Genomic DNA, 23,276 nt, shown 5'->3' with positions numbered 1-23,276 from the left:
CGGGCGGCTAAGGGCAGCCAGAGGAGTTCAATGAACAGAGGGGGGACGTGTTCTTTTAGGCTGATCGAAGACCAGACGCACCGCCGCGTTCTGGACCATCTGCAGAGGTTTCACAGGCTGGAAACCAGTTAGGAGAGCATTGCAGTAGTCAAGGCAGGAGATGACCACAGACTGCACCAGGAGCTGGGTGGCGTGTTGGGTTAGGTACGGCTTGATCTTTGTCATGTTTAATAATGCAAAGCAGCGTGATGGAGCGATGGAGGCAACACGATCTTTGAAGGTTAGTTGGTCATCAATCACGACACCCAAGTTTGTAGCTACTTTTGATGGAGCAAGAATTAGGGATTCAGCTTGGATGCAGATGCTGTGATGTAGGGTTGGTTTGGCGGGGAAGACAAGCAGTTCAGTTTTTAGAGGTTTAGTTGGAGTTGATGGGCTTTCATCCATGTCGATATGTCAGACAGACAGTCTGAGATTCGTGCTGAGACCGTGTGGTTGTCAGGTGGGAAAGACTGATAGAGGTGGGTATCATCAGCATAGTAGTGGTATGAGAAGCCATGTGATCGGTTTATCTGTCCCAGTGAGGTGGTGTATATGGCAAAAGGAAGAGGTCCCAGTGCTGAACCTTGGGGGACTCCTGTGGCGAGGCGGTGCGCTGCAGAAGTGTGACCAAGCCAGGATCCTTTGAATGACGGATGGTTTAGGTATGATTGGAACCAGGAGTGTGGCCTCCTTGCAACGCTCACGCCTGAGAGTACGGCCGAAAGGATGCTGTGGTTGACAGGGTCAAATGCAGCTGATAAGTGGAGCAGGATGAGTGGTGAGGACTCAGCTGTTGCTTCTTTTAAGGCGTCTGTCACAGCCAACAGAGCGTTTCAGCGGAGTGGCCACTTTTAAACCCAGATGGGTTTGGGTCAAGGAGGTCGTGGTGTGAGAGGTAATCTGTGACCTTGTAAAAGACCCTTTGAATGGTTTTAGACAGAAACGGGAGGAGCGAGACTGACTGATAGTTGACTGCTTGAGTGTGAGGGGGGGAAGGTTTCTTGGGCAGCGGTGTAACCTGAGCTTGGTTAAACATGGTAGGAAATGTGCCCGATGCCAGTGAAGCATGAATGACATGCGTGAGTGGTGCAGTTACCGTAGGAGCAGTGGATTGGAATAAATGATCAGGAACAGGGTCCAGCGGGCATGTAGTAGGACGGCTACACGTGAGAAGTTTAGACACAGTGCTCTGAGTGAGAGGGGTGAATGAAGGAAATGATGCAGTGGGACTTTTGCATGCTGAGTTAGCGGCACACATGTCGAGGGAAGGTTTGGGTGTGAACGGTTTGCTTATAGCTGCCACTTTGTCAGTAAGAAAGGAGGCGAAGGTCTCTGCTGTCAGACTGGTAGAAGGTGGCGGAGGCAGAGGGTTAAGTAGAGTTTTGAAGGTGGAAAATAGTTTCCAGGTGTCTGTGAATGCTTTTTAAGATTGGAAGAAAGATTTTTTTGCATCAGTGACACTGACTGAGAATGATGACAGTAGGGTCTGGAATTTAGTCAGATGTACAGGATCTTTTGATTTGTGCCATTTCCTTTGTGCAGCTCTGAGGTTGGTGTGCAGTGATGGGAGGGTAGCATTAAGCCAAGGGTGGGAGTGGGAGGATGGAGTGGGTTTGGTGGATAGAGGGCAAAGACTATCCAGACAAGAGCTCAGTGTGGAGCAGAGGGACTCTGTGGCCTCATTAACCTGGAAGGAAACAATAGGGGTGGAAAGAGGGCCTCTGTGGCACAGTTTCTTATGAAAATTAGATGTAGCTCTTTGTCAGCTTCGTGAGTCGGAGGACTGCAGACCATTTGTTGCTCAAACAAGTGCATTAATGACAGAAATTCTGCAGAGTTTGGGCCGTGAAGGTGGATGTTCATATCACCAAGGACCATTATGGGACTGTGGTGCTCAGGGATGGAAGAGCGCGAGGTGTCCAGTTCATCTAGAAGGTCACCGACTTGAACCATGAACCATTTAGACCGGTCCAGTGTTCAAAGGCGTTGTATTTAAATACAACCTGGGAATGATTCATTTTTTTTACTGTATTTGAAAATAAAATTAGATTCAAATTAGTTTACGGTAACTATGCTCACTTTTTTTAAACAAATTTAAAAAAAACAAACAAATAATCGCCACAAAGTGAGACCTTTGGAACGGGCAATACGTAGGTTTGCCGCTCTGTTGCCTCAGATAAGCAAATGACTTTTCCCTCATCGTGTTCGGTGTTTTTCCATGAAATGCATCTGAAAGGAAACTATTAAAGAGGAGGAGGAACTTTTTCGCTCTCTCTTTACCGCAGGACCAGTCGTGCTGATGGTGATTTCATTGTTTAGTCTTCCCGTCACTTAAATGAAGACAGGTTGATCTGAGCAGCATCTCTGCTTTTAGTAGATTTTGTCCAGTTCATCCGGTTCAATTTTCTGTTTTCTCATGTTGGAAAATCATCAGTTTTGTTTAGTTTAGTCATAAATGGAAAAAAAAATGCTGCTGCAGCTGCTCTTTTGATTATGTTTTTTTACAGAGATCCTCTAATAGTCGTAACACTTATTACTGTGGTGCTCTACTTGAAAATCTAATCATGCATCATCCTGTGAAGGAATAGAATATCTAATTCCTGTCAATCCAACGGGTTTTAAACAGTTTTCTTCTGTCTGACATCGCCACACGGAACATGCCGTTCTCCAGACGATGCAGAACGACATATCTGCAGGACATGGCACGTTGGGTCAAGTAAAGTCATGTAATTCATCTCAGATGACTGGTTAAACTGATGGTGGTATTGCCAAAATGGGGGTAAATAAAAAACTCCTTTTGCTTTGTCATCAAGAACATCTCAAGGGCAAATGTGGTTATTTCCTCAATATGACGAAGTCATGATAAAGGTTCCAAAGATAAAGGTTCAACTATATTTTCCCAGAACACTCACTGGAATATTTTATGGTGGAGCAAGAGGAAGCATTCCCTGAATATGCAGGTGATGAACACACACACAGCTTTGTCATCTGATTTATGTCTTTTTGTTGCTCCTTTACAGCCATAACAGATATTGTGACTTTCCTTCTTCCGTTGAGCTTTTTTTAAAGAGCACATTATTTGTTGTGTTTGTTTTGATGCGGCACACCCAGCGTTTTACATGCTTACTTACTGTCCATTTGAAAACTAATCTAACAAGGAAATGTGTTTCAGTTCCTTGTGTGAGGACACACAATGGAGTGCATCATCCCTCCTGCAGACACGCATAGCTTTTTTTGTGCAACAACGTTTGAAAAAGGTGGTGGAAATTTTCAGATATCCGGTAATTTCAGTCGACTCAAGAGGAAACTCGGTCTGCCTTTCAAAGGATGCTGGCTGACCCCATTTTAACGGGTTTTTCAAGGCAATATTTGGGGAATTGTTTTTAAATTGTCCAAATAAGGTCATCTCCAAACCTGACAATGTCTCATCTGTTTCCGTTTAGCTGAGTCAACCTTTTTCTAAAAACATTGGGAAGAAGTGTCAGAAACAACTAATTGAATGTTGAAACTGAACTTTTGATGCTGTAATAAAGTCAGACATGAGGCATGCTTAACAGCTCTGAACAGATGCAGTGCTGACAGCGATTCTTTTCCTTTCTTGCACAATATATTAGTTAATCTCCGCTGTTGTATGTTCGTTTCATAATTCTCAAAATTCTTTTGACGAGTGAGAAGCCACTTCAGTAACTGTATGTATGATGCTGAGCAGCTTTAAAGTGAATATCTGCTCTGAGCTCCTTTATTCTCCAACACAGCCTGAACCCTCTGAGACCAGCTTTCTGTCATTTCTTTAAGGAGACTTCAGGAATAGTTCTCCAGGCTTCTTGAAGGACATCCCAAAGCTCTTCTTTGGATGTGGGCTGCCTTTTGTTCCGTTCTCTGTCAGATGATCCCACACTGCTTCAATAATGTTGAGGTCCGGGCTCTGGGGAGGATTCATCCCTCCATAAGACCTGTTGCCACTGATTTTCAGTCCACTTCTTGTGTCATTTGGCACAGCTCAGCCTTTTCTCCCTGTTTCCCTTCCTTAAGAACGGCTTCTTGACAGCCACCCTTCCATGGAGACCATTTCTGATGAGGCTTGGGCCAACAGTAGATGGATCAGCTGAAGGTCCAGATGCATCTCTCAGGTCCTGTCAGGTCACAGCTGGATTTTTTCCTCTTTCTTAAGGACATCACTTTCAGATCCTGTTCATCTGCTGTAGATAGTTTTTTAGGCCTGACACTTCTTCTTTTGTCCTCCACTTGTCCAGTTTCCTCAAATGTTTTAAGGACACACTGCACACCATGCTGAGATATGCCAAGTTTTCAGCTAATAGCTCTTTGGGAATCACCTTGTTGCTGCAGAAATCCTCTTTTCTGTCTGTCAAACTGTGTTTTCTTTGCTGTTTTTCATAGATGCAGCTAAAGAAATGGGAACAAATGATGTGTGTTTGTGACAAAGTGCCTAAAGATCCAGTTTAAAACGGCTTCTTTGCTAAGTTGTCTGTTCTGTGTCGACACGTCGGATTATCCCTTCAGTTATTTATCATTTTGTGCTTGAAAACACCTTCCATTTAGCTTGAAGCAAAGTATAAACGAGATGTTTCTTGAAACTGTCACATTCAGTAGATTAATTAACAAAAGGTTACACAATGCTTGTTTTAGAAAATGTGTTATTTTGGGCACACCCTGCCCTTTTAGTCAACTATCTCCTTTGATAGTTAAACATACTAGTTCCCCAGCGCTTAGTTCCCACACTGCTTTGTTTGCACACACTGAATATATTTCCTTTTAACCCTTACTTCCTTCAACTTTTTTTTTTTTTTGCTGCTTTTTGCATTTGGACATAAACATGCAAACACCTGTACTTACGTAATGACAAATTCTAACTTGGTAAGGCTGCAAGCTGTAAAACCTCACAAGTAAACATGTTCATTAATGGAGCATCTGTCATTTATTCTGCTAAATTACAAAGCTGTAGCATGTTAATGTGAGGAGTGGATCATGGCCCAGGGCTAAGTTCTCCATTAAGTGTAATTGCCTTTGATTTACAGCCTCAGCTATAAACCTTTTAATCATCTGTTTCATCCTGACAGCTCTTTTCAACAAAAGCTTTATTAAAGTCGCACACTTTGTCAGCACTCCCTCACTGCTCTTATAGTCTGCCAGTGAATTGGTCTGTTTATTCATTGTCTGGACTTTAATGAAGCTATTTAGGAGTTTAATGATAGTGTCTGTATTTCAAACATAATATTAGTTTCTTTGTTAGAAAGAAACAAGAGAAATATCTGATCATAAAAACCAAAGATGAGCGCGAAAACTAATACAGAAGATGCACAAATGCCGCCACTTTGTCTGAGCATAAAACCTCTCATTGGCCTGAATGTTAAGTCTTAAATCTAACAGGAAGAGGGACCTTGTAGTCTGTTGTACAGTTTGATGATAGAAGACCATTACTGCATAAATCACATTATTTACACCTTCTGTGAAGGAACCATGAACACCGAAGTGATATACGCAGGCTTTGGGGCAACTTCTGCTGTCATCAAGACAAATTCTGTCCTTCATTTCTTTATATTTGGCTTCCAATGTGCCAGAGTTGGTCTTCAGCAACAGTTCTCTAGGTTTTTGAAAGGATTATTCAAACTTATCTTTGGACACCGGCCAATTTTCAGTAGGAATGTATTTTATCTGTTAGTCTATTAGAAAAAAAACAGTGTGTCCTCAATAAGTTTGAGGAATGCTATTTGGGTTGTTTGTTCACACCCTTCAGGGCACGTCATGATAGCAAGCTGTACCGTATCAACCCTACAAAGAGCAGAGGGGGAGTAAACCGTGCTGTCACTTTGAACATGCAACAACAACATTTAATCCCTTCCCGGTCGACCTTAGGCAGTGACATCCCTAAAAAACTATCTGCAGCAGATGAACAGGATCTGAAAGTGACGTCCTGAAGAAAGAGGAAAAAATCCAGCAAAGACCTGTCGTGGAGAAGTGAGTCATCGGACTCGTTGTGGTCGGCCTCTTATGGGGAATTTATTGAACAGAACGTCACAGAGATGTATACATTCCTGCATGCATGGAAAGTCCCAATGACCTCAGTTTGTGACCTCCTCTTATACCTTTCTGTATCATTCAGTGTGTATGTGGCCCAAACCCAATCTCTGTTCGGCGCCTGTTCTCTGAGGACGCTACTACATCTTTCTCATTATCTGGACAGGTTCATTCGGACCTAAACAACATCTGATTTGAGCCGTGTCAAGGCTCTGCTCCCCCACAGACCTGACACAGGACCTGAGAGATGCATCTGGACCTTCAGCTGATCCATCTACTGTTGGCCCAAGCCTCATCAGAAATGGTCTCCATGGAAGGGTGGCTGTCAAGAAGCCGTTCTTAAGGAAGGGAAACAGGGAGAAAAGGCTGAGCTGTGCCAAAGGACACAAGAAGTGGACTGAAAATCAGTGGCAACAGGTCTTATGGAGGGATGAATCCTCCCCAGAGCCCAGACCTCAACATTATTGAAGCAGTGTGGGATCATCTGACAGAGAACGGAACAAAAGGCAGCCCACATCCAAAGAAGAGCTTTGGGATGTCCTTCAAGAAGCCTGGAGAACTATTCCTGAAGACTCCTTAAAGAAATGACAGAAAGCTCGTCTCAGAGGGTTCAGGCTGTGTTGGAGAATAAAGGAGCTCAGACCAGATATTCACTTTAAAGCTGCTGAGAACTGAGAAAAAACTCTGTTACCTTATAAACTGCATTTTTTATCCATTCAGTGAGTCACTATTTCCCATTTTCCTGTAAATATATAAAAACTAATAAACAGAACTTTATATAAATGTGGACAATTACTGCGAAAAAAACGTGAAACATATGTGGAGGTTTTACACTTTTTAACCATTCACAAACCATTTAAAACATAAGCATTTTCTGTTGTTTTTCTTTTTTATTGAAAATATACATTTAAATAAGGACGGCAAGTGTTTAGCTGCAAAATGAATAAATACTTTAGCTAAAAAAAAAAGAACATTGAGTTCATTTTCACCCAAAAACACATAAATCTCTCTCTCTCATATATATATATAAATGTGTATCTATAAAAACAATCTAACAAGCATACAAAACAGTACATCTACAGTGAGAAAAATATCTGAGAGCAAAATAAAATGAATTCAGCAGAGAACTTATTGGATTTTGTAACATCATTTTACTACACGATGCAAGTGATGCCTTTGACCAGAGCATCCGTCTGTGGTCATTTAGAGATCAAGTTTGCCTTCTCGCTGCTTCCACACTGCGGGGAATCGGGCACAAGGACCCTCCCGCCGAAAACAGCTTGACTTTGTAATGCAGAGGACACACAATTAAGAGCAGGATCTGCAGCAGCAGGGAGACAAAGACGCAAGATTCAGGTGCAAATTTGCTTTTTTTGGGGGGAAATGCACTTATCGTAGCTTAAACAATCGTCGTACCTGTTTGTTTTGCAGAAGCACAGGCTCCATTTCTTTTTTGCTTCCTCCTCTGATGGACTAAAATAGAACAGGGAGGGGCAGAGATGAGGAAGCAGATCTGTAAGTTGACAGACTTTCAATAAAACAAGTTGTGACCTCAATACTTGGAATTTTAAGTGACTGTCAAGCCATACATTCCCAGAAAAGGCCATATTTGCGTAAGGAAAAGAGTCTGATATCAAGGAGAGGGATAAAATGACTGCTTTTAGCATCAGTGTGCTAATGCATGAGTTAGCAGGGTGGGTGCTGGGGCTCGGCCTCATGCAATGCAACATGCAAGCACAGAGCATCAAAGTCTAGTCTATATTGAACAGAATGAGTTTTAACTTACCACTCAGGAGTATGTGGAGTACCAGGGTAACAATTATGATGCCAGAGAGACAAACAGCTGGTAGAAGAACCCACCTCAAGTCCCAAGTGACTTGAGCTGTGAAAAGATTTGAACAGACGGGCCTTTAGATTCTGCAAGGTTGGCTTCATGTGAAGCTCGGCCACCTGGACATTTATTGACTGAGCACATCATTAATCTCCTTCATGCTTTGAAAATGATTAAACTATATTCAGTGTTTAAGCTCGAAAGACGAGGCCACATGCAAAGCAACATTTCTGCTTTTTTCTTCATGCAAAACATGCGTGTGCAAGTGCGTACTTCTGATGTCAGAACTTGAACTCTATTCATGTTTATTTATATTACCTCAGATGTGAAGCAGTTTAAGAGAAGAAGAAAAGTTAAACTGGACTGTGCGAGATGGGGGAAGAATGACGGGACACAATCCGACTTACCACACGGCTCAAAACAGTGAACGACCGTGACAGCATACTCCACATCAAGCCTCTTCACCTGCACAAACACATTAAGAGAGTCAGAGTCCACCGAGCTGTGCAAGAACACACAGGTTCCATAAAACGCTCCTTAAATGTGCACATACCTGCAGACAGGAGTTGCACGGTGCGCCTCCAGCCGCACGCTTTAGGTCAAAGGCTTTGTGTTTTTCCTGAGAAAGAAAGAAAAACACTTATCTATCAGTTGTGGCACATTTTACTATGCTGGCAGATTATTCATCATAACAAGGTTTCGGTGGAGTAATTGCTTTTATGTGTCACTGATAATGATCACAGACAACAGAAGTTATGACACTGAAGAAAGCACATTGCTTCCCGGCAGCAAAAAGGAAATATACTCCAGCATTTTCAGAGCTGCCAACAAGCACAGGCATGTTCCTTCACCCAACACACACACAGCAAGGCATCCGTGTGGTTTTTCAGCCGGATATAAAAGTAATCTCTTTGAAAGGCACCAGTGGGAATCCTCTGGCACGCGCAGTGCTGATAGTGATTTAACACAGCTTAAGTTTGGCAGGTGCGGGATACCTACCACATGCACCGGGTGTGCTTCCGTAACCTGGCACGCCGAGGACCCTGCAGACATCGCACACAGCCCCACGGAAAACCTCGCCTTGATCTGGGAAAACATCTGCAGTTCCTCGTGCCCCTGTCGCCTCGTCCCAACAACGTCCCAGGCTGGAAAAAAATCACACCGCGATGAGCAGCTGTACAGCAAGCTGTTACAGATGTCGTGTTATCCTCTTTGAGTTCGCCCCCTGCTAAACTAAATCAGACATTCCAGACTTTTCCTACATTTCAGGTCCAACATGTAGAAATTACAACACTTTTTATCAGGGCTTCATAATGTTTGGGACAGTTGGCTTCCAGGTGTTTGTGCTTCACTGCTTCATAAGTGCAGGGATAAGATGCCTCGACTTGTTTCTACAGTTCGGAGTTCAACGTGACGAGAGAAGCTGTCATGAAGCTGAAAACAACAATAAAACATCAGAGACGGGAGTCAAACCTCAGGATTACCAGCATCGGCTGTCTGGCAGATCATGAAGAAGAAAGAATGCACAGGTAGGCCAAGGAAGACAGAAACATCCTCAAAGGCCAACAGATCAGAACCAGTCTGCAGGAGGCAGGTGTGTCTCTGTCAGAGATCCACAGAAGACTTCATGAACAGAAACACAGAGGCTACACTGCTACATGCTAACCGCTAGTTAGCCACAGAAACAGGATGGACACGTCACAGATTGCCAAAAAGTCCTTAAAGGAGCTGCAGAGTTCTGGAAAAAGGTGTTCTGGACAGACCGGAGGGGGGGGGGGGGGGGGGGGGGGTGATGGCGTGGGCATGTCTGGCTGCCACAGGTTCTGGCTGCTACAGGTTCTGCTACAGGTTCTGGCTGCCACAGGTTCTGGCTGCCACAGGTTCTGCTGCTACAGGTTCTGCTGCCACAGGTTCTGGCTGCCACAGGTTCTGGCTGCCACAGGTTCTGCTGCCACAGGTTCTGCTGCTACAGGTTCTGCTGCCACAGGTTCTGGCTGCCACAGGTTCTGCTGCCACAGGTTCTGCTGCCACAGGTTCTGGCTGCCACAGGTTCTGCTGCCACAGGTTCAGCTGCCACAGGTTCAGCTGCCACAGGTTCTGCTGCCACAGGTTCTGCTCACTTATCTTCACTGATGATGGAGCTGCTCCATCAACTCTGAGCTGGATAGAAACATCTGATCTGCTCCAGTTCCAGTAAATGCCTCCAAAGCTTCATCCTGCAACAAGATAATGATCCAAACATCCTGCTGAGCAGCACCAGAGTTTCTCAGAGCTGAAACATGGCCGAGCCCGTCAGCTGGTTCAGATCCAGCTGAGCTTCTATCTGCTGAAGGAGAGACTTAAAGGGACAAACTGAGGGCTGAACATGGCTGCTTTAATGCAGCCTCCATCACTCTGTCCCAAACATTATGGAGCCTGAAATAAAAAGTGTTGTAATTTCTACACGATGGAACTGAAATGTATGAAAATGAATGTGCACTTTTATCACATTTTATTTAGGATTTTACTTTGAGGAGGAAGGGGGGAGGCTCAAAGAAAGATGAGACTTTGTCCCAAACATTATGTAAGGAGCTCTAAAATTACTATGAAATAAATGATTTGCTACAGACTGACATTTCCCTCCAGGAAATACTTTGTTGTGCTTTGATTATGATGATGTAATGAGAAATATTGGCACCTTTGATCCCATCTGCAAACGGGCACCGGGTCCAGGACTGAGATCCTGAAGTGAACTGTTGAAAACAATACAATTAATATTTTTAAATCCTTTTCTTGCAGCAGTTATTAAACCCACAGTCATGAAGAATCATCGTCAAAACTCTTATTTAATTCATAAATGGCACCCGCAGAAAGCTGTTGATGTCAACAGGTCCTCTGTTGTGTAAAAGCAACAATACTTCTGCTTTGTGTTTGTTTCCAGTTAGTTCTCAGAGCAAAGATTCGATGGAAAGAGGATTTGAGCACCGTTTCCTGTTGTGTATGAAAAGCAGCGAGCCTTTGGTGTGCATGTGGCATGTAATTTAGATCTAATACCAAGATATCGACTTCTGAGTCACCCCAGCCTCCTCTGAACCAGACTTGCCTTGGAAAGCTCCATAAGGCTAATCTAGGGTATAGGCCATAGTGCTAAATGTGCTGGTCTTACACCAGCAAACTGTGACATCAGTAAGGCAGCATAACTGGACTATATGGAGCATTTATCCTGAACAGTAGGTGCTGCTGCTGAGAAAACGTCTCTTTCTACGCCACAAGCATCGTACTCAAAGGACAGAAAGTCAATGTAACCCTTACAAAAGCAACAGGCACACATATATAGGCATTAAAATAGCGTTTAAAGCCACAAAAACCCATCAAAAGCAACAAGTGGACGCTGCGTTTCGTCTATAACAGCAACATAGTGAAAACTGCGTGTTAACACATGCGTTTGGGGCATCGTGGCCCCATTAAAAGCAACAAAGTGGTGTAGATGTTTGTCTGTGACTTTGTCATTGTCTGGAAAAAAAAGTGTGTTCACTACCAACTGATGAAGGAGGAAGTGGGCAAAGGTTTTGTTGTTCGGTAAGAGTGCTCTTTGTTGAGCTCTGTGTTCCCAGCGGCGCCCATCATGACCACACCACCTGTCTTCCCGCCAAAGGAGGGTAATTGCGCTGTGTAACTTGAACTGTTGAATAAATTCTGAGCTAGGCTTGGAGTTTGTTTTTCCTCGCTCAGACAAACGAACACGACAACTGGAGCTTTACTCCAAATGTCTAATCTCTGAATCGAGCCATGACTCACTAACTCTTTCATTCTGCAAAGTAATTCATCCCGTGCTGTTCTTCAGAGAAACATGACCTAGCACTTCACAAGTGAGCGAGATAAAGATAAGATAAACCCTAACAGAGCCATGTGACATTTGAACACATTTCTAATTACAACATGCTAATTAAAGAGCTGCAGAAATGCTTGTGCAGATGGCTAAACCGGGTTAGCTGCTTTTCCCTGTTTCCAGTTAGCCAAGTTAAGCTAGCTCGCCTCTGGCCGGCAGTAGCTTCAGGCACAGACCCAGAGGAAAGTATCTATTCTCATTTAACTCTCAGTAAGACACCATATAAGCACATTTATTACTTTTAAAATGTCAAACTTCTCCATGGAACAGAGCTAAGCCATATGAGCTGATGTTCTTTTATGCTAGCTCGGTGAAAATAGCATGTAGCAGTTGTCAGTGACTGCTTGGTGACAGATAAACTGGTGAAATGTAGGCACTGTTTCAACATAAGACATTTATTCCAACTCTGTTGTTTCACAGTTAAACCCCCCCAAAAAATAAAACTGGGAAGTTATCTTTACCTTCATGCACAGTTGAGGGTGTGGATCCACTTTAGCAAATGTTATCTGAAAACATTGATGAATACAGAATCAATAATTAGAGTTCACCTCCAGAAATCAGTGCTTCAACTTGACAATTTGCTTTACTTTTGACTCCCATAGTGCACTACTTCTATGCTGACAGAGATGTTCCTCCTAAAATGACTGACCATGTGCCAGCGAGGTTCTTTGGTCAAAACTCAACCTAAGTTTGGTCTCAGGATTCCCAGCCGGCTGGGCTCGCACTTTGCTCTCTTGCATAAGTCTGTCTGACGTTATTTACAAACAAAAAGATTTACAAGTTAAGGCTGAAAGGGCAAATAAACCCAGTTTAACGCAGATAGCTGGTATACATTACGCTAAATTACACAGTTTACAGAAATGTGTAAACTGTTTTGCCAACGTCATTTTTGGAAGATGACTCAATGTTTTATTACTGGCATCACAGAATAAACCTATTGCCACATGAACGCTGCGTTAAGTAGAAAGAGTTTGACACTAGTTTAATTCACTAGTTTTGTCCACAGATTACATCACAAACCACATTACGACAGCATGACTTTATGTGGAAGAAAAGTTTCCCAGTCCAGGAAACATGACCCTGAACTTGACAGTAGGGTGAACCCTTTGTCTTGCTTCATATGATCCTAATCCTTTTCATCAGCTGTGGCAGTCACGTCACACATAGTGACAGTCTGGGTGTTTAACTCTTTTACCTTGTTTCTGCTCACATTCTGCGAGGAACGAGGCAGATCGAGACAGACGCCGTCTTCTCTTTTCTGGCACAAAGCAACCACGGCTGTGACTGAACAAGCAGGCTCCCATAATAAAGTCTCCTCCAGTGGGTCAAAGGTAATCCCAGACCACAGTTCCTCAAGACCTACGGGAAGATAAGATAACAGTGTTTTGGATTGACACCAACAGGCCCTTTGTACGTGGAACCCACCCTGTAACTCATTCGGATGACTCACGGTCTATGAATGGGCAGACCTGGACTCTGGGGGCGTCCATCACAACTGACCACCCCTGCAAGGAATTAATCAATGCAGATCAATGTTTTTTCTCTCTCTTATGCAACTCATTACTAACAGACAGATCACAAGAGCCTCACCTCGATACAAAGGCAGGGCAAAGGCCGCGAGTATGGAAGGATGGCACTCTTTATGGGTTGCTCCTTCTTTATCTGCAACATGAGCAAAGTTTTTAAAGATTCATGGACTGAGGATTGATTCTCGATCAAGCAGCCGACTGCAGTTGACTCTTAAGTTTTCAAACTAAATGCTACGAATTCCTGATAAGCAGGTATGCGTTGGATGATGGCATTGCAGCAAGTGCCTTCAAGCTTTATTAGTGAGTCACAGAGTGAGCATGCAGAGTCACTCAAGGGTGAGAGGTGATAGTTTACTAAAATTAGTCAAGACTACCAGGGAATAATCATCCGATTGACAGTGTCGCCAAACACATGCTCCATCAACCCTATCCAAATTCTTCTTTTCCAAGACAAAAATGTCTTTTTGCAACATGCAAAGTCTTTCTGATGCTCATTTCCAGTAAATGATGAGTCTAACCAGGGCATTGGCTCCCGTGCCAGCGCAGATGAAACCCTTGTGGCACAGACGGAGGTGGTAGTCGTAGCCTTGAAGCATGTCGGACACGCTGACTTCCAGCTCCTTCTTCTCTGGGTTTACATCGTATGAAAGCCTGCCAGCTGGAAGAGACGAATGAAAAGTGGAAATCAGCCGTAACATCTGCAGTATAGCGGTATGTTTATGTAGGCACGGTGTGCTGCAAGAACAGCCACAAAACCAGTTCTCAGTCTCTGTTTCTCTAAATTCTGTTGAAGCGCAAAAAAGTTTGATGGAAGCCACAAAATTTGGGGGGGAAAAAGGAGATTTTTGACCCGTTGTTCTCATGAATTTAACTTACAGATCACATGAATGATTACCATAGAGGTCTCGTAATATATTGGAAAAATGAAGCCATGCAGGCTGTATCACATTAAAATCAGATACAAATCTGAGACCTCTAGGGGTCGTGGGATCAACTGTATGTGAAGTGTCCAGAATAAGCATTTATTGTCGTTAATTTGTTTATCTATTTCACATAGTTTTAATTTTGTGAGTGTTGTCATAGAGAGTTGTTTTGTTGAGGTGTTACCAAGGCAACCGACGTAATGCCATCCGTAAAGGTGACGTTGGTGGAAAAAGAAGCTACTATTGAAGCCAGGTTATGGGGGTGTTGTTTTTCGGTATGCCAAGAAAAACAAACACGAACTAGAGATATCACTATCATCTTATTTTCATGAATTCCTTTGGTCATGACACATGTTCAGTGAAACTCTAACACTGTAACAAGCCTGGATCAGCTACATATTCACCTCTGGGAAAGAAACTGGGAAAGATAAGTGAAAATAGCCCCCAGAGTCCTCCCTTTCATGATTCTGTGTTATGGTGATTTCTAAGGCAACTGATTTTGTTTTTCTTCTTTTTTAAGGCTTTCTTTATCGCTTCCCAATCTTTACTCTGTCTCCTTTCTTTATGTCAGCATCTCTGAGATTACCTGAGCTTTTATTGTGCCAGGCTTGTTGCCAGGCTTGCTTGCTCAAAACCCAGTAAGGAAAAGGTGCCAACATCCAGTTTTATACTGTCACCTGTCTATTTGCAGAGTAAGCAACAGTTTGAAATCAATCTGACCGACCAATCCAATGAAAATCATTTGAAGTCTGAGCTGAATGTGATGCACACCAGAGGGGATTCAGCAGAGGTGATGATTAAACTCTGCATATGCAACCTAAACCTTCCAAATAAAACACAGCCAGAGGGGAAAACTGAACAATGAAAGGTGTTTGGGTGTAGAAATGGGTCAAATAGAAGCTGATATAAGTTATACACCCATTCCAGGTATGTAGCTACACTCTGCGTTTGATAATCACTGCATGTATCACAGTTTCTGGTGCCAGCTCACAGCTTATTCGTTGCTCTTCCAGCGAACTGCTCCATGCGGCGGAGCATGTGCTCAGGCTGTAAAGGTGTGGCTTTGGTGGCTCTGACAAGAGGAGGTTCATTTGGCTGTGTGGTTTAAAAACAAAACTTTCTCTAGTTTTGGGAATGCATCGCTCACTGCAGCTTTGACGCTCATACGTCCGTCCTGTGACACGGCATCGCTCTACACTACCTACCAAAACGATGCCATCCAACTTTGTTTCAGCATGGAGAGTGAAAAATGTGCGGAAAAACATTTTAAATCTCCAATTTAAGTGAGACTGCTCCAACCGTGAGGCTCAAAGAACAAAAGAAAAGTGTGGACTCACTGATGCATTCTGGGACATTTCTTCTCAGATCTCCATTACTGCAACCTGTGGAGAAAAGTAAAATTAAAAACAAAGAGGCAGAAAGGTGTGACCTGAGTCATGTCCGTAGTACCCATGTAAATAATTCACACTTGTACTGTCTGAAGATCACAGATTAATCTTTCCTGTTTCCATCTGATCTATTAAGGACATGCTGAGCAGGTTTGAAAACACCATTAATTGCCTGAAGTTACACTTCAACTACAGCCTTGTTCCTGCGTTTGCTCTTGTAATTATGCAAATTATCTTCTTACCTGGAGTGTGATAAGTTTTGGCCCAGGTTATGTCACAGTAGCTTGGCACCGTTTTCACTGTTACTTGCACTTGTTGATTTGGAGCCACCTCAGTGCAATCATTCATCACTGTCACCTGAACAAAGAGGACCCGCTTGGATTAAACGAACCTGGCGCTGCAGTGTCGCCATGGCAACTGCTGTACACAGCTGGAGGCCTTTTCAGCTAAACGCTGCTTTGTGAAAACTCAAAAGGATGTTGTGTTGACTGTACCGGCAGTCCGGACATCTTTTTCCTCGATGCCTTTGTGAAGAGTAAACTGCGGCAGCTGGTCATCATCCCAGCGCTGCTGGTGCAGACGGACACGCCGTGGATGGGCTCTGAAGGAAGGGAAAGAAAAGCCAGAGGATGACGCTGTAAAACAGTAACAGTTCACCACTTAGTTAGCCAGTCAAACTGGGCAGGCAGTTGTTTAGGCGTAGACGAGAGCAGGAAGAATTTATCGGAGTGGACTACAGACTCTGTCATGCTTAAAGGGATTTTCCCTCTCCAGCCCGGGAGCAACAAACTCTCAGCATGTGTGATATATGGAAATGAGGATGCCGCCCAACATGTGCATCGCTTTGTGTGGTTTATCTTCGTAATCAGGAACATGAAATGTTAATTGACATAACCAAAATGCAAAAGAAGAGGTATCGGTAAAGGAAAATGTTTCAATAATGAGACTTCCCCGAAAGCTTAGCCTGCAAATGCTTTTCAATGTGTCATCAGTAGAAGTTCTAGCCTCCATGCCCACAACTTTTAAAACTTCCCCTTCCAGCTGAACTTATCAATCTAAGGTTTCCAGATGACTTTTGTTCAGCACCAACCGCCACAAAACCATTTCAGTCACACCCCACCTCCAGCCTTGGTTAACATGATGAAACCAGAAAACAAGTCATTGCGGTTCAACAAGCTTCCAGTCAGAATCCTGGATATATTTCATTAATATCTGCTTAAAAGACACAATGTGTTTGTGCTCTTTTCTTAGAACTGATGCCAGTCAGCAGAGGATGAGCTTTGAATCATCATTATTTGAGAAGGTCCTTGCTTTGCAGGTTACTAAGAAATGCAGCATCGCCATCCACTGAAGCTTAGAGCCCCACAGTAATGGATTTTCTTTATGTCTTACTTGTAATTCAAGGTCTTGAGTAACAGCGCAGCAAATGCCATCACTATGAAATACAGTTAGAAGCCGTTCTTAAGGAAGGGAAACAGGGAGAAAAGGCTGAGCTATGCCAAATGACACAAGAAGTGGACTGAAAATCAGTGGCAACAGGTCTTATGGAGGGATGAATCCTCCCCAGAGCCCGGACCTCAACATTATTGAAGCAGTGTGGGATCATCTGACAGAGAACGGAACAAAAGGCAGCCCACATCCAAAGAAGAGCTTTGGGATGTCCTTCAAGAAGCCTGGAGAACTATTCCTGAAGACTCCTTAAAGAAATGACAGAAAGCTCGTCTCAGAGGGTTCAGGCTGAGTTGGAGGATAAAGGAGCTCAGAGCAGATATTTCAGTAAATCGCTGCTCTTATTTCCTCTTTTCCTGCAAACTTACGGCTCAAGGCTCAACACTGTTACTACACAAAAAGAAAATTCGGCTACACCGTCCGTTAGAGCTGTGTTGGGTGGTTGTCCACATCCTCCCTGTGACTGTTTTAGGTTCTTCCCACACGCCACAGACAGACTTTGACGTGTGGGAGGCTTATTTGGTTAGCTGTTAACTGTAAATGAGCTGGACTGAACCGCGACTGTTTTGTCCCTGAGATTTATTGGATTTTTAATGTAAAATCACAGCAAAAGTTATTTCGGGCGATTTCACACAGAGACACCCAATGAGGGAAGCATCTGGAGACCAGTTTGAGCCATAATTTCTGCATCTTTGCACAAAAAAAACGTGTCCTATCATATTTACATACCAGCGAGGAGCAAAGCTGTTTGGATTCGAAGGTGTAGCGTGCACTTCTGCTGCCCCTCACACCTCAGGACCGTGGACACGCTGATGTTTTGGAACACAGAAGCGTTGCTGAGACCTTTGGCAGGTTCCTGACATGCAGGAGGAAACCAATCTGCACAAGAGCGGGAGAGGAAGAGATGACCAACATCTGTGGGTGTTTTTACTGTGATGACCTTGTGTTTCTGAGTGTGCTTTTCCTCTCCTCTCGTGGTTGTCTTTTGTCAGCTTTAGCGTAAATGTTTGTTACTCTCAGATGTTATGAAAGGCAGCGCGTGCTTTAGGAACTTCTCAAATGGTTTATGGGTCTAATTTTAGCCCGCATGCAGTTTGACTGACTTTCCTTGGCTGTGTGACAATTAAATAAAATGTGTTCATACTGGCAACACTGGAACTTGGGTGGGTTATTTAACGTGGAGAAACTCGTTCTGCATGTCTGTGGATATGGAGCAGCAGCCAAGTGTGTCCATACTCACAATCTGGCTTGGTCTTGCAGCTCAGTCCCTGTGTGGAAAAGAAGAAGAAGAAGAAGGAGGCTTTTTTAATTTCATAAGTGACTCTTAAAGAGATTAAAAGCAGCTCCACTGCAGGACGGGGGATTTCCAGACTCTAGGAGTTGTCAACATCCTCATTACTCCTCCAATTTTTTTGCTTGTGGCTATAGATAGATTTCTTTATAGTGATATATTACAACATATCTACATTGTTTCGATATATATATATATATACTAGATATATATATGTTTGTACAACATCTTGTCCATCATCGCTGATCTCATGGACTCTGCATGAGATAACATCCAAAACATCCTTGTGTAAATATACACCAGGAAATATGTCATAAAGTCTCAGATTCATCATCAGATGATGTAGTTTTTACTATGTCAGTGTCTGATTGTTTTCCCTCACATGGGTGACGCACAAATTGTCATTCTGTGCAACTCCTTCAGCTTCTCTTAAACTGATGACGATTAAAGTTGCTCTCAGCTTCTTCCCATTGGACTTACCAGCCCTGCAGCCCACAATGATACACCAGGGAAAGCACATGTCAAGACAACTAATGACTGAGTATTATCTGGAAGATTTCCTGGGGGGATTTTTAGCTGCAACAAAATGCTGATGTATGATTTTTGAGCTCAAGTTACTTTCAGAAACTTAGAAAAACGAGCGGGCTGCACATCAAACGTCTCAGCACAGGCCCATCAGAACAGTTCTCGAATAATGTGTGCTAAAAGTAAAGTCTCAGTGAGCCAGAAACAGAATTTACAACTTTCCCACAGTGCTTTGTTCCTAATTGTGTGTCAAATCAAAATTCAAACCCCAAAGTGTGCAGAAATAAAGGCTGATGTGCTTAAGACCCAGAGGAGAAGCCCTGTGCAGCCAACAGGAAAAGAAAAAGAAGCACAGAACAGTAGTCCTACAGTAGTGCAGGTAGTGTTACGGAGAGCAAAAACAAAACATTAACAGAGGCAGGATTATTAGCAGTCAGAGTAGAAGTTTTACAGCAGCATCAGCTGATAATAAGACACAGGTTTGCTCAGAGGACAGTGAGTGTCTGAGCGCGGTTTTTAGTGCAAGATTTTAGTGTCCGAGGACGACGTCTCACCTGAGAACAGCTTGTGTGACAACCATCAATCCTCTCCAGTCCTGTGCTTTGTGCTGCAGCTCCATTCAACCAGCAGTGATACATCAACGAGGCAAGCCACAGGATCATTTTCACCAGCCAACACTACCCACAGACTTCTTCTTCTGCTGCTGCTGCTGCTGCTCCGGTTTGGACTTCCCTCCTCTTCTCAGACTCACTGACTGACAGCTCGTGGGATGGTGGTGATGATGATGTTCACTGTGGACTGTGAGCACAAAGTGAATGAGCGACTGCAGGGGAGGCTGATATTAGTCAGAGAGGGTGTGGCTTACTCACAGTTCACACACTGTGCAATTATGTTTAAATGTTATGTATCAATCATGCAAGTCATCTTCAACATCCTTTCACTTCACTCTGTAGATTATGAGAATTGAACTTTTGACACAATTCAGGAAAATCTTTTGGACAAAGAAAGAAAATCCTACATATCAGGAGACTTATGTGTCCCCAAGGAAAGCCGTTTTTCTTTAAAACAGAATAATCCTGCAGCTTAAACCTGACCAATCAGTCTGGTTACAGGCAATCAGCTGAAACTCGGTACGAGCGCAATGTTCAGATCTGTTCTACTCACTTCTAACTCTTTCTGAAGCCACAGGGACAGAAACTGAGTATCTGATGATCAGCTGCCAGTTATAAGAGCTAAAGCTGGCACGTAACAGCCCAATGTTAGCAGGAAGTGAGCTTCCTCTTTGCTTTGTCTTTATATTGAGCAGTTAAAGAAGTGAAATTATCTGGAAGGCTGAAGTTTACGTTGAACATGGAGAGTTGTGCTTAAACTAAATGACTCATATTTTGCATGTTATCACCTTAAAATATGCCATGACAATGTGTTAAAACACAGTTCCCTATTTGAAGAGTTCAACATTCAAGCTGAAAGCATGTCGTTGTCGTCATTTAATCCATTTTTACAACAATAAAACAGACGACCGGGTTTCTCTTTACGGCTTCATCATACATACAGCCTCATATTCAGTTTACAAAACATATTTTCCCACAGATGCAGTCATCAGTCTCTGACTATTCTGCCAGGGGCAGTTTCAGAAAAGAGTCACCACAAAACTATTGGACTCAATTTTCTGAACCTCCAATGCTTGTGTTTTTGACAGTAAGCCGCTGCTTTTCTTTTAAATGCCTCATTGTGAAATAACATCAAAGGGCAAGATCATAAACGGGTCAGGAACCAAGGGAACAAGCTGAGCTGATTGCCATCAGTCCAAACAAAACCGGTGAGATTCATGAGCCTGGATTTAGTCTCTATCTGTCAGGTAAACATAGGTGGAGGTACTCATTGTTACTCCTCAAAGATACGCCCTGAGAAAGGAAAAATCATAACAAAGACACATTCAGTCACATGTGTGTCTAAAAATAACTTTGTTACGCTGATTAGACCACTGTGGGAGGTCCTGAAGGGCTTAAGCACGGCATAAGACAACTTAATCACAAATAAACACATTATAATGCAGGAATAACGCTGGAGGCAGACAGCGGGTGGGTGACTGCTCTGCATATCTGGACAAGAGCCCAGGGGTTCCCTTCGGTAAATAGTTGAGTTATTATTCTTGGTATGAAGATTGGTGCTGAAGCTGCTCGAGTAAGAGCTAATGAGTGTAGTAAAAGTTTACAGCAACTATTTCACAGAAAAGCTGAAGCATTTCCAGTAAAAGCACTGTTGTAAAACGGTCTTGGACAGTCAACAGAAAGGGTTAACCTTGCCAGCCCACCCTGGCGAAATAGCGCCATCTGCTGGGATTAAGTGTGTATTACACCATAATAAAACCAGTCATTTCCACTTTCATACCTCTCAGGTTAAAGCCATGACATTCTACAAAGTCACAATGAAGGTAATCACTAGTCATGAATATATTGATAAGTTCCTATTAGGACTGAATCATCACATATTTTTTGTAAGGGCTGAGTCACAAAGGTTTTTCTTTGTTCAGTTTCTATTATGAGTCTTCAATGAGGGATTCCTTTCCTGGAATGGACCAGCAGTTATGGATGTTGTAAATGTTTCTATCTACTTTCTTCTCTTTATTCTTTTGTCTCTTCCTTGCTGCTGTAACGTGTGAATTTCCCTACTGCGGGACAATAAAGGAAATCTAATCTAATCTAATCTTCCCAGGAGTGGACGTCCCAGCAAGTTCACCCCAAGGTGAAAAAGCCCAGAGCTACATCTCAGACTCTCCAGGCCTCAGTTAGCATGTTAAAGGTTAAAGGTCACCCCAGGGTGAAAAAGCCCAGAGCTACATCTCAGACTCTACAGGCCTCAGTTAGCATGTTAAAGGTTAAAGGTCATGACAGCACAGTTAGAAAAAGACTGAACCAGGATGGCTTGTTTGGAAGGGCTGCAGGAGAAAGCCTCTTCTCTCTAAAAAGAACATGGCAGCACAGCTTAGGTTTGCAAAGCTGCATCTGAACAAAGCTCAAGACTTCTGGAACAATGTCCTTTGGACAGACCAGAGCAAAGTGGAGATGTTTGGTCCTAATGCACAGCAGCACGTTTGGAGGAAACCAAACACAGCATATCAGCACAAACACCTCATACCAGCTGTCAAGCACGGTGGTGGAGGGCTGATGATCTGGGCTGGTTCTGCAGCCACAGGACCTGGGCACCTTGCAGTCATTGAGTCCACCATGAACTCCTCTGGATACCAAAGTATTCTAGAGTCAGATGTGAGGCCATCTGTCCCACAGCTAAAGCTGGGCTGAAACTGGCTCATCAACAGGACAAAGATCCCAAACACAGCAGCAGATCTACAGCAGAATGTGGGAAAAAGAAAAGAATCAAGGTGCTGCAATGGTCCAGTCAGAGTCCAGACCTCAGCCTGACTGAGATGCTGTGGTGGGACCTTAAGAGAGCTGTGCAGAAACCAATGCTGCAAACCTCAATGAGCTGAAGCAACGCTGGAGAGAAGAGTGGCCGAGATTCCTCCAGAACCATGAGAGAGACTGATAACGTCAAACAGAATTTGTCCTTTGGACAGACCAGACCAAAGTGGAGATGTTTGGTCATAATGAAGAAAACCAAACACAGCATATCAGCACAAGCACGGTGGTGGAGGGCTGATGATCTGGGCTGGTTCTGCAGCCACAGGACCTGGACACCTTGCAGAATTGAAATGCTGTGGTTGCACTTCAATCAGATGCCTGCAACTCGTCGACAGCAGCGTGAGATACTGATAAGGTCAAGAAAATGACCAAAGGAGTGGACTTAGCTTTTCACACACTGCTTCTGCTTTAGGTTTAGTCTTTGAAGAAAAGTCGGTGCTTGTTAAATTATATAAGAAGCGGGGTTATGACAGTAAAAAGCAGTTGTTAAATCATCTGCCATCAAACGGTAATAAAGAAGGAAAAGAGGGGGAAGCTGATTTGGTTGGAATCATCAGAAAGTTGACTGGATGTTCTGATACATGCAAAGAGTTTCTGACAAAAAACTGCAACCACATCACACTGTGTGCACACAGAAATGTGCAACCATCTTTGAGGTGAGACTGTCGCCTCCCAGTGTTTGCTTTCAGGAGTCCAGGGGAACTCACTGGACAAAGTTTGCATGCATTTTATGGGTCAAATCAGCAACTAAAGGATGGGAAAAGTCCAAGCAACAGCTATTAAGAAATAGGAAGAATTTAGTTTGATATTAATGTGTTTGATATTCTTTTTAATCCCCCATCCAATATTATTGATCTTTGACAGATTTGTTTCCTTTTTGTGGCTCTCCAGTCATTCCACAGTGGGACCAGTTCACCTTTAACCTGCTGTCAGCCGCTAGAAGCAGACATTTCCCCACCGAGCAGCTTTCCT

General features: G+C 43.4%; 1 protein-coding gene across 1 annotated transcript; it reads right to left on the bottom strand.

The window, feature by feature from the left end:
• Positions 1-7,003: 7,003 nt before the first annotated feature.
• On the bottom strand, positions 7,004-19,896 carry il17rel (interleukin 17 receptor E-like). Its single transcript, XM_072377751.1, has 18 exons — positions 19,437-19,896; positions 18,307-18,334; positions 17,796-17,945; positions 16,112-16,218; positions 15,860-15,974; positions 15,567-15,611; positions 13,825-13,964; positions 13,368-13,439; positions 13,228-13,282; positions 12,973-13,136; positions 12,239-12,283; positions 10,587-10,641; positions 8,909-9,054; positions 8,463-8,528; positions 8,317-8,374; positions 7,865-7,960; positions 7,495-7,551; positions 7,004-7,399 (listed from the first exon to the last, which is right to left on the bottom strand). The coding sequence occupies exons 1-18, from the start codon at positions 19,542-19,544 to the stop codon at positions 7,278-7,280; spliced, it is 1,629 nt and encodes a 542-aa protein (XP_072233852.1). The 5' UTR covers positions 19,545-19,896; the 3' UTR covers positions 7,004-7,277.
• Between the last annotated feature and the right edge of the window lie 3,380 nt (positions 19,897-23,276).

This window comes from Leuresthes tenuis, unplaced genomic scaffold (genome assembly GCF_036924035.1).
Source record: "Leuresthes tenuis unplaced genomic scaffold, fLeuTen1.0.hap1 SCAF_23, whole genome shotgun sequence".
Lineage (NCBI taxonomy): Eukaryota > Metazoa > Chordata > Actinopteri > Atheriniformes > Atherinopsidae > Leuresthes > Leuresthes tenuis.
This window is presented reverse-complemented; position numbering and strand designations above follow the sequence as displayed.